The sequence below is a fragment of the Panthera uncia genome (assembly GCF_023721935.1).
Source record: "Panthera uncia isolate 11264 chromosome E2 unlocalized genomic scaffold, Puncia_PCG_1.0 HiC_scaffold_19, whole genome shotgun sequence".
NCBI lineage: Eukaryota > Metazoa > Chordata > Mammalia > Carnivora > Felidae > Panthera > Panthera uncia.
The window spans coordinates 16,602,454-16,613,764 of NW_026057588.1; the positions used below are offsets into that span (position 1 = coordinate 16,602,454).

Consider the following 11,311-nt stretch of genomic DNA (forward strand, 5'->3'; position numbering starts at 1 on the left):
AGTGACCATGAGCTTGTTCCTCCCTTCCTGGCGACCCTAGTCCACCAGAGAATAAACAACCCCAAACTATTTAGCAATAAGGGCCAACATCTACCATGAAGGAGGAGCTTGGGGAGCTGTAAGAGAGGCATTGGTGATGGGGTGGGTGGGATCCCGGAAGGGTCCCCAGAGGACAGGACTTGAAATTGACACTGAAAGATGGTCCAGGAATCAGCAAAGTGAAATGACATCAAGGGCTAAGGGCCCACGCACACATGTCCCAGGGTTTCGGGGCATCTCCAAGTCCCAGCAGGGCTCAGAAACCTGGGAAAAGGTCTTTGGTGAGGAAGGAGGGAAGCTTGAGGGAGGTGGGAAGGGGAGAGCTGAGGCAGCCATCCAGTCCGCGGCCGGAGGAAAGAGGAACAGGAGGAGGAAGAGGCCGAGGCGTGCATGCGGCCTTCCTGTTCCTCACAACGTGGTGTAGAAATACATGGCCATCAGCATCACAGGCAGCTGGAGGAGGAGGCAGTGGAGTGAGGGGCGCTCCAGCCCCACACGCACATCCCGCCTAGCCCAGAGGCTCCCCACCTCTCACCGTCCACATCAGGATGGCAAACCCAAACCACGAGATGCCCCATGTGTAGCTGTCGATGGCATGGCTGATGTGCTCGAAGCAACCCTGGGAGGGGGAGAGACAGGGGGTGGGGGTTGAGAAAATGTCACCGTGAGCCCTTGGGAAGGTGATTTCCTTCCTCAAGCCCTGGTTTGCTCCCCTGTGCAATGGGAGGTGTGGCAGTGTCTACCTCCCAGAGCGGTTCTGGGGAACCAGGGATGCGATGTGGAGCCCACCCCCCGCACAAGTGGGTACTGCCCTGTTGGTGGCTATGAGAGTCTGAGGGCAGTCTTGTCTAGAGCTGGCTTTCCATGCTGCCCGTAAGTTCCCAGGGTTTGAAATCTGCCTTTAGGATGAGTGCAGTTTTGCTACGTCCTTTAGGGATGAGGCCAGGTGGGGCCCGAGTCTCACAAGCGAGTCATTTCCACGTAGACCCCTGCCTCGACTTGGCAGCAGCAGAGAACGAGATTCAGGGTGTCTGTCCTGGAGTCAGGTGGGACTGAATTGGGGACCAGCTCTGCCACCTGTTAGCTGTTGGAGCCTAGGAATGATTGTGAGCCTCTAAGCCTCAGCTTCCCCGTCTGTGCAAGTGGCAACCCTGACGCACCGGCCTCCGAGAGCACTGGTGGGGATTCCATGGGACGACACGCGCACGCGCGCACACACGCACACACACACACACACACACACGCACTCCGCACAGAGTCGGGCTTGAGAAACGGCTGGGTGACTCTGACAGCGGTGATGTTTTGCACAGGCTCCTCTCTCCGTGACACCTGATCTAAGACGTGGCTGAAGCCCCCCCCCCCCCGGGGGGGCCCAAAGCAGCCAGAGCAACCACTGGGACTGGTTCCCCTCCCAGCTAATCTCCTCTGGTTTCAATCTCTGCCTCTGCACTCACCTTGCGCTAGTTAAAACGCCTAGTTGGGGCCTACCCTCCTGAAATCCAGCCCCAGCTCCATCCCTCGCTAGCGAGTGAGCTAGCTCCGTTTCCTCATCCTCAAAATGGGATCATTCTAATCTTTGCCTCCCAGGGCTGCGGTGAGAAATCAGACAAAAACTTGAAACACCTAGAAGAATGCCCGGCACCACGCAAAGGCTGGATAAGCGATGGCTGGTGTTGCTGTTGTGCGATTGCTGTTATTGTTGCTGTTCTTATTCCCAACTGAGAAAAGCCGCAGGTGCCAGGTCCTGGGCCTCCCCCTGACTAGCAGAGGGAGGGAGGGACCGACGGGGGAGAGGGCTGGGTGAGCCAGAGAGAGGGGGGAGAAAGAAAAAGCCAGAGAGGGGAGGAGAGGACGGGAGCGGCAGGGAGGGAGAGAGAGAAGAAACCGAGGCGGCCAGACCTGCAGACCGGGGGGGGGGGGGGGGGGCGCACCTTGGTGAACAGGTAGTCTGTGTGGCCCAGGCGGCAGCCTTCTTCATTGAGGGGAATGAAGTTGCCCGTCCGCCGACAGCACAATGGGGGCCAGGGGAGCACCACCTCCGGGGTGGCTGCCCGGAAGGCCGAGGTGAAGTTCACCCAATCCATAGGACCGGTTGTGCCACAGCACTCTTGCTGGAGAGAAAGGCCGGAGTCAGGCAGGCTCCGGCTCAGAGAGGACAGCCACTCACCCGAGGTTGTAGAGTGAGGAAGCTGGGCCTGACTTCCCCATGTCCTCGGCTTCGCAGGGGCGGGGGGCCAGTGTCCGTGTCCCGTCACCAAGAGGCTGGTGGAGGATTTGGATCAAACCCGCCGTTTCGTTACTTATTTTAAAATTCTTTTGAATTAGCTGTCAACAAAACCCGAAGTAAACGACACCCAAAGGCAGAATTTTGGCTTCTTCTGGCCCCTGTGGGTGTTTAATTTGTGGCCCTGGATGATAAAAACATAGGTTCCTTCAAATACGAGTCCCCATCTTGGCTAGCTGTATGACTTGAACCGAATTGGGACCTCAATTTCCCTTGGGTCCTCAATATTCTTCTCTTGTGCCACATCGCATTGGGTTTAATTAAGAATGTGGCTTCGGGGGCGCCTGGGTGGCTCAGTCAGTGAAACAGCGACTTTCGGCTCAGGTCATAATCTCGCGGTTCACGAGTGTGAGCCCCACGTTGGGCTCTGTGCCGACAGCTCAGAGCCTGGAGTCTGCTGCGGATTCTGTGTCTCTCTCTTTCTCTCTGCCCCTCCCTCGCTCATGCTGTCTCTGTCTCTCTCTCAAAAATAAACATTAGGAAAAAAAAAAAGAATGTGGCTTCTGGAAGCTGATGGTCTGGGTTTCAATCCTTCTGGTTCTGTGACCTACCAGCTGTGTGACCTTGTGTAAGCCACTCAACCTCTTACCTTGGTTTCCTCATTGTTAAAAAGCTGATCTCCTTTATGGGGTAGTTATGAGGAAAAAGTAAGCTTTAAAGGTGCTTTGAACAGTACTAAAGAAGTTAGTACTCATTACATTTCGTTATTATGATTACCATCATTATTAAGAGGGTATGTGTAATGATTAAGAGCAGGGACTCTGGTTATAGGCTGTCAGATCTTGATCCCAGCTTACCAACCGCGTGACATTGGACAAGTGACATTCCCTTTTTGGGCCTGTCTCCTCATCTGGAAAATGGCCATGACCAGCCCTTCCCACCCCCCATAAGAACCGTAGGAGTGGGTATCATCTACCAGTGGGCATAATGGGAGCCCTAGCTACCTCAGAGTCCCAGGTCCTCCAGCCCTCCCCATCCCTTCGCCCGCCTCAACCCCCCCCCCCCCCCATGTCCACCTCAATCATGATGCGGTCCCAGAGACGAGTCAGTTCCCGGCCCTGGTCCGTGTCTGCACTGTAGAAGGTCAGCATCTGCTTGGTAATCAGGGATGGGTTGGACACCATCTGCGGAGGTCCAGGAAGAAGAGGATCCAGTGGGGCTGGGTGGGGCGGGAGGTCAACCTCCACCCCACCCCCAGGCCCAGACCCTTGCCACCCTCCCCCAAGTCATGCCCCTCCCCTGGCCTCTGCCCAGCTCACATAGTCTCGGTGAGTGTAGGATGTGATGCAGGAGGCGCACTCAAAGATGTAGACGATGAGCATGAGCACCAGGTACTGGGGAGAGAGGGAGGGAGAGACAGAGGGACAGCCCGGTCAGGGCAAAGCCTGTATCAAGTCACACCTCCTCAAGGGATGGACTGATGGATGGAAATGCAACTTTATTTTATTTTATTTTAATGCTTTTATTTATTTTTGAGAGAGAGAGAGAGACAGAGGATGAGCAGGGCAGGGGCAGAGAGAGAGAACTCTAAGCAATTCACAGAATTCTAAGCAATTCACAGAATTCTAAGCAGGCTCCAGGCTCTGAGCTGTCGGCCCAAAGTCCGACGTGGGGCTCGAACCCACAAACCATGAGATCATGACCTGAGCCGAAGTCAGATGCCCAATCGACTGAGCCACCAAGGCGCCCCTAGAAATGCAACTTTAAAAAGAAGTGTAAGACAATGTGAACGGTAACATCTACGTGGTGGTTGTACGTACAGGGGTTCCCCGTTCAAGTCTTTCACCTTTTCTGTGTTTTTGATATATTTCTGTATTTTTTTTTATAATAAAATGTTAGGAACAAATGAAAGCAACAGAAATATGTAAAGTATTTCCTGAAGCTAACTATTGGCTTGGGTGCAGTAAAATAAATGTCTACCATAGGAGAAAAAAAAAAAAAAGACATTCTTGAGACAACCAGGAGCATTTGGTTGTCTGTTTGTCTAGTCTGCGTTCAAACAGATATCGGAAGAGAGATATGAAGGAATTTGGGTGGGTTTTGTAGGTGCACCAGTGGCATGATGGTTGCGCATAAGAAGAAAAAAAGCTCTTCCCTCACCCCACGCCCTCTGCCTCAGAGCAACAGGGGGTGGAAAGTGGTCGTGCTAACCCCTCTGCCATGAGCTGAGACCCTGCGGTATAACACGTCTGGCTGCTCGAAACAGTGTCCTCATCACAGAGAAATGTGCACTCAAATATTTATGGGTAAATGACTAGGTGTCTGGAATGCACTTCAAAATACCCCAGAAAGAAGAATGTGGGCAGGCAGGGGTGGAGCAGAGGGGACAAAGCTGGCCAAGTCTATGGTCCATGTCGTTGAAACCAGGTGATGGGGGTGCCACTCACTCTGCTCTATGTTTGAAATTTCCCATAAAATTCTATGCCTTACGTGGAAAGATGCTCAACGTCACTCCTCATCAGGGAAATACAAATCAAAACCACACCAAGATATCACCTCACACCCATCAGAGTGGCTAAAATGAACGACTCAGGAAACAACAGATGCTGGCGAGGATGTGGTGAAACGGGAAGCCTCTCGCGCTGTTGGTGGGAACGCAAGCTGGTGCCGCCGCTCTGGAAAACTGTGTGGAGGTTCCTCGAAAAACTAAAACTAGAACTACCCTATGACGCAGCAATAGCACTACTAGGAATTTACCCAAAGGATGCAGGAGTACAGATGCATAGGCACTTGTACCCCGATGTTGATAGCAGCGCTTTCAACAATAGCCAAATCATGGAAAGAGCCTAAATGTCCATCAACTGACGAATCGATCAAGAAGATGTGGTTTATACATACAATGGAATACTACTTGGCAGTAAGAAAGAATGAAATCCTGCAGCAACCTGGATGGAACTGGAGGGTATTCTGCTAAGTGACATAAGTCAGGCAGAGAAAGATATCGTGTTTTCACTCATATGTGGAATTTCAGAAACTTAACAGGGAAGGGAAGGGGAAAAACAGTTTCAAACAGAGAGGGAGGCAAACCATAAGAGACTCTTAAATACAGAGAACAAACTGAGGGTTGAAGGGGCAGGGGCGCGGCGGGGAGGGGAAAATGGGTGATGGGCATTGAGGAGGGCACTTGTGGGGATGAGCACTGGGTGTTGTATGTAAGCGACAGATCACGGGAATCTACCCCCAAAACCAAGAGCACACTGTATGCACTATGTTAGCCAACTTGAAAATAAACTACATTAAAAAATAAAAAATAAATAATGAGAGATTGAGAAACAAAGCAACATGTTAATGACTGGTGAATTTAGAAAGATTTGTGGGAGTTTACTGTTGCCACGATTCTGTAAGTTGGATAATTTTTCAAAATAAAATGTTTAAAAATGTTCTCCAGTCGGTAACCAATGTTCAATTTGCAATATTTGCAATAAAATAGCATGTGAAAAAAATGCCCAGTTAAAAAAATAAAAATAAAAATAAATAAAAATTTGTGTCTTAGTTAATGACAAACTAATAAGGGAGACAGACACCTTTTTTTTTTTTTTTTTTTTTTTTTTTTTTTTTTTTTCACCAGTTGGGTGAGCTTTTAGGGCTTAGGTTAAATGGTTATGCCAGAGAATTCCGTGCAGGAAAGAAAGAAAAAGAGAAGGAAAGCTTTTCCAAGGCTCCATCTTATAATAAGGCCCAGGTCCTTACCAAGGCTGGCAAGACTCACCCGATAGGCCCACCTCCCCCTTCTCGCCCTCATGCCCCTTGCCCACCGCCCACTGTACCCACTCCATCCAACCTCATTTCCTCTCCTTCCCCGCCACCCCCACTTGGCTCTGACTTCAGAGCCTGTGCTCTTGCTGTTCCCTCCCCCACGCATGCTCTTCCGCATGCTCTTCCTGTAGACACAAGGCTCACTCCCTCACCTGCCCAAGGCCTTCGCTTTCTCTGGCCGCAGGCCTCCCCTGCCCCAGCTCCGGCTCTCCCTCCCCTCTTCGCTGTGCACTGCTGCTCCCGTTGGAGCATCCTCCCCTGGGACAAGGGGTTCACCAGAGCCCCAGTGCCCAGCGCGGGGTTTGGCACGTGGTTCTTGCTCGATAAACGTTTGTCGATTGAATAAGTAGCTGCTCCCGGGAATCGAAAAGGCCCTTGATTGTAGAGGAGGCGCCATGTTGGCTCTGCAGCACTGGGGCCGGGATTAGAGGCCCTGCCTTCCCGAACGCCTGGGCTGTTGGCCTCTTTGAACCCCGGTTTCCTCAACTGGGAAAGGGGCAGAGAAGCATAACTTCGGAGGCTTCTGGGGAGATCGGCGGAGCTCATTTTCTAAACTGCTCCGCCTAGTGCCGGGCACAGGAGGGGTGCTTGGGAAGTGTGGGTTCTTGTTGTGGTGGTCATTCCTGGCAGAAATTCAGAGCACGGGCTCGAGCTGAACTACTCGGGTTCAAATCCCGGCTCTGTCACCCGCTCGCTGTGCAACCCTGGATGAGTGACTTCACTTCTCCGAGCCTCAGTTTCTACTCTGTCAGACGGGTTCACGATGAGGATGCTATCTCACGGTAGGTTGTGAGGAATAAATGAGCCAATCTAGGTAAAATCTAGAATGTAGCGAGCACTCCTTGAACGGTAGCTGTGCTGTCATTACTGTTGTTGTTCACGAGCACAGACTCTTGGGGACCGACTAGCTGAGGTTCGATTCTCAGCCCTGCCACTCAAGAATCATCCTCCTGGGCAGAGCTTCCTTGCCTTCCTCTCTGTGCCCCAATTTTCTTTGGAAATTGAGGATAGCAGCTGAGCCTGTTACTGGGTGAGGGAAAGATTAAATCGGATGACAGGCCCAAGTGTGGCACCATGACGAACACACACTCGTGGCTGCGGCGGTGGTTACTATGGTTCCGTGTGGATGATCTCCGTGCCCACCCGTCCCCATGCCCTGCCCCCGGGGCCTCACCGTGAGGATCATGGACCGGCGGCGGCAGAGCGCCGCGCCCACACCAAAGCTGGCCACCACGAAGAAGGAGAAGCCGCAGAAGATGGCGATCCAGGCGCCAGCGAAGACGTCATCCTTGCCAGAGACGCCCATCAGTGGGTACACGCGGTACTGGTCAGCTGTCACCCACACCGTCTCAGCAAACAGGGCCAGGCCTGACAGCTGGACAGGGCAACAGGTTAGAAAGGCTGGCTCAGGCGTGGCAGCCGGGGCTGCGGGACTCTCTGTGAACAAGTTCCCCTTCCGAGCCCCCACCGGCCTCAGTAAAGCGGGCTGTAGTAAGAAGGGCAAGGACCTCGCCTTCCGTGAGTGGGGATGGGGCTGGGCAGAGGCCAGAAGGGAAGGGCTGCCGGGCCGGATCCCTGCCCCCCGCCCACATCCCGGCCGCCAGTTGCTTCAAGGACACGAGGAGATGCCACATACACAGCCCAGAGCGCACGACTGGAACAGGGGAGATGCTTGATCCCATGCCCTCTCTCAATAGTGTTGTTATTCCCGAGCTGAGGAATCTGGCCGGGGCCGGAACAACTACAAACGCATCAACCCTTTGACCCACAATTCCGCCTGCAGTGATCAATCCTGCTTGTGCAGGAAAATCATAAACCCACACAGTTATTCCCTGTGTCCCCATGTAAAAGGAACCGGCGTGCCACACGAGGGAGTGCTCTGCAGTTATGACAAAGGGGCGAGGAGGCTGAGGACTCACGTGGAAGGGCCTACAGACTAGGTCAGCGGGAGAAACGGGGAGGCACAGAACAGGATGTGGAATGAGCTGTATCTTGGACAAAAAGGGAAGAAAATAGGTATACACGTTCCTATTGCTTAAAGAAATTGTTGGCGAAACTAAAAATCTAGGTACTTATAGGGATGAGAGATGGGAAGCAAGGAGAGAGGAAGACTTCTCAGTGGCTACCTCTGACAACACTCACACCGACGCTCGTGGGGTATTTAGTGTGTGCGCGCCAGGCACGGTCCCACTAACTGCTTTCTGTGTGATAGTCATCGTCACCAGCTGCAGAGTACTACGGTTGTCATGGCCGATACAAACAGTAACCATGTGTCGTCCCACGCTCCGCATGAATCTGATAACTCACCTTAAACTCTCGGCATTCCTATTTCATCTCTATCTACAGATGAGAAAACTGAGGCCCAGAAAGATTACGTTGCTGGCCCCAGGTCCCACAGTAGAAAGCAGCAGAGCTGGGATTTGAGCCCAGGCTGTCTGGCTCCAGAGCCATGTACAGGCATCACAGTTTAAAAAATTAAATAGTAATTAATAAGACATTGCTATGGTTAGTATTCATTACGATGGGCCTCCTGTGCCCCAAAGCAGGCACTTTATGTCCATAGTCATGTTAACGAGGACAACATTTGTCAAGCACTTTTTCGGAGCTGAGGGTCAGTATGGATTAACCCACACAACAGTCCCCACAATAGGGACATAATCTATCGATGAGGAAGCAGCACGGAGAAGGAGAGTGGCTTGCTGGAGTTTGCAAAGCTGGGGAGCCGCAGAGCTGGGATTGGAATCCAGGCTGCTCTGGCTTGACGGCCTGCAGCCATCACCAACCCGGGAGTCCTGGGCCCTGAGCCCCCACCCTCAGGTATCCCCTCCTCCTTGCCCGCCCGCTGGGCTCCCAGCACTGGGGGAGGTCTCACCAGAATAATGATGTTGCCCACCACCAGCAGTCCCACCACAACCGGAGACCCCTTCTCCGCCTCTGCTGCTGCAGAAGCCATAGTCCTGCTGGGGACACATGAGTGGGAGTGAGGCCAGGAGGGGAGGGAAGCCCCACCAGCCTCACTCCACACCCCAGTTGCCGGGGGTGCTCCTGGCTCTCTGCTGGCCCCAGACTGGTGCTGAATGAATCTCCCCACAACCCTGATGGCGGGCCACTTTACAGACAAGGAAACCGAGGCTCATTGGCCAGAGCTCAGTGCTGGCCTCCCTGCACCTCATAGCTTCCTACTTTCCCTTGCTCATCCAGACCCTCCAGAGCCCCCTCCTCACCTTCTCTTTCCAAAGCCTCTGTGGTCAGCCCCTCCCACAGTGGCTGCCTATATATATATGCCCAGGCCCCTCCTTGGGCCAGTCTCCCAGGAAGGAGGAAGGGAGTCTGGAGGAGGAGGGGACAAGAGGTCAAGCAAGCCGACCAGCATGGGAAAACAGATTTATGAGCACCCCACCCTCCAACCCAGGTGATTTATAGACCTGAAATTCAAGATTGTGCTACTGTCTGGCTACATGAGCAGCGTGATGTGCCCATGGCCTCCAGTTCCCAGGCTGTCTTGGTGGGGGAGGGGGCCGGGCCACCTGATGTCTCTCCTTAGGACATGGGCCTTCTTGGGAGCAGGGGGGAGATCCAGGTTGGATCCACGTGTGAATCCTGAATTCCAGAACTGCCTCCTGTGCTGGTGGCTCCACCTCTCCGAGGCTGGGAGCCCAGGGGGAGGCCCAGACAGGGACCCAGCAGGCTAGGACAGAGCAGGACCAAGGCAAGGAGGTGGGGAGGAGATGAGGGAGCAGGTGAGAGGGCAGCTCAGAAGGCTGATTATATGGGCTGCAGGCTAAGGGAAGAGGACGGCTGGAGACAGGTGTGTGAGGGGAGTTCCGGACGAGCGCACAAGAGGGGGAAGAGAGTGTGCCAGAAAAAGAGGGAGGGCACACTGAATGGGCTTGGTGGGAGAAAAGCAACCCCTCCCCCCGCCCCCCACGGACAAAGCAGGGTCACAGCGAGGAGCCATAAGTGGAAATGTCTTCAGGCTACAGAATCAAGAGACCTACACTGAAATCCCAGCTTTGCTCCTCTGGGCTGCGCAACTTGGTGCGTGCGTTTGCCCATCTGCAGAATGGGTATCATTCTTATACTTATAGCAGTGGGAACTGAGTGCAGGGATGTCTGCAAAGGATGCCCTCTGGGCGCGTGTACAGCAAGAGGCCAGGCTGCACCCGCAATGCTCCCAAGAGGCCCACTTTTCCTCCGATGGCGCCCCCTAGTGGCAAGAGGTTGGTTCCTTAGATGAAAATGGCTTGGGGCACCCAGTCACTCCCCAGAACTCAAGAACCAAGGCATTTACCATGTTTTTTCTCTGAGCTGTAGCTCCCTCAAGTGTATGTGAAACCGGCAAACAACTGGGACTTAAACTTCACTGTTAAGGCAATGGCTTGGTAATAAGACACATGAGACGTGTTCCACTTAAAATTAAAACAATTTGGCTTTTAGTCAATCCACTTTACATGTAAAATAGTTTTTCTGGGGGCACCTGGGTGGCTCAGCCAGTTAAGCATCCGACTCTTGGTTTAGTCCAGGCCATGATCTCTCAGGATCGTGGGATGAGACTCCTGTCAGGCCCCATGCTAAGCATGGAGTCGGCTTGGGAGCATCTCTCTGCCCCTCCCCCACTCTCTCTCCCTCTCTGTCTTTCAAAATAAATAAACATTAAGAAATAGTTTTTCTCTGTTGATTTACATTTATATTAAGGACTAATAAGAAAATTTAAATAATAATGTACATGACCTGTCAAGTACATTTTATGAGCTTTAGCTAAAATAACTTGGTAATAATAGGGCCATGTGAATAATATGAAATATTTTTATTTTCAAATGGTTGGCAACTGTTAGTTGTTGGGAGTTACATAAAATGTCTCAGGCTTTTGGCTAAAATCAAGTGTAAAATATCTAGTAAAAACAAAAAGTTATCAATGGGGCATTACTATGTCACCAGTCATAAAAGGGATCCATTCTGTTCTGAAACATGAAGCCAGTGTAGTTTGATGTCAAACTTGAATTTTCATGATTCTTTCTTCTTACTATATAAACCACTCTTCAAACAATACATTTTGAAGTGCTAATCACTTCCTTTAAAAAATCATAACGCCACATCCTCTAAAGATGACATATGGCTATCCTATGACCCAGCCATTTGTCCCTGGGAATGCCCCCATTCCCGTCTACCAAATGCTCTGAATGCATTCGTATCAGCCTTGAACTGGAAACCACCCAAATGCTCCTCAACAGT

The 11,311-nt window shown here is 52.2% G+C and overlaps 1 protein-coding gene across 1 annotated transcript; it reads right to left on the bottom strand.

Annotated features, from left to right (window-relative positions):
- Positions 1 to 10,079, bottom strand: UPK1A (uroplakin 1A). The gene is made up of 7 exons (XM_049620792.1): positions 8,952 to 10,079; positions 7,254 to 7,454; positions 3,583 to 3,657; positions 3,340 to 3,447; positions 1,971 to 2,150; positions 575 to 658; positions 1 to 492 (listed from the first exon to the last, which is right to left on the bottom strand). Exons 1-7 carry the CDS (start codon positions 9,030 to 9,032, stop codon positions 448 to 450), a joined length of 774 nt encoding a protein of 257 aa, XP_049476749.1. The 5' UTR covers positions 9,033 to 10,079; the 3' UTR covers positions 1 to 447.
- Between the last annotated feature and the right edge of the window lie 1,232 nt (positions 10,080 to 11,311).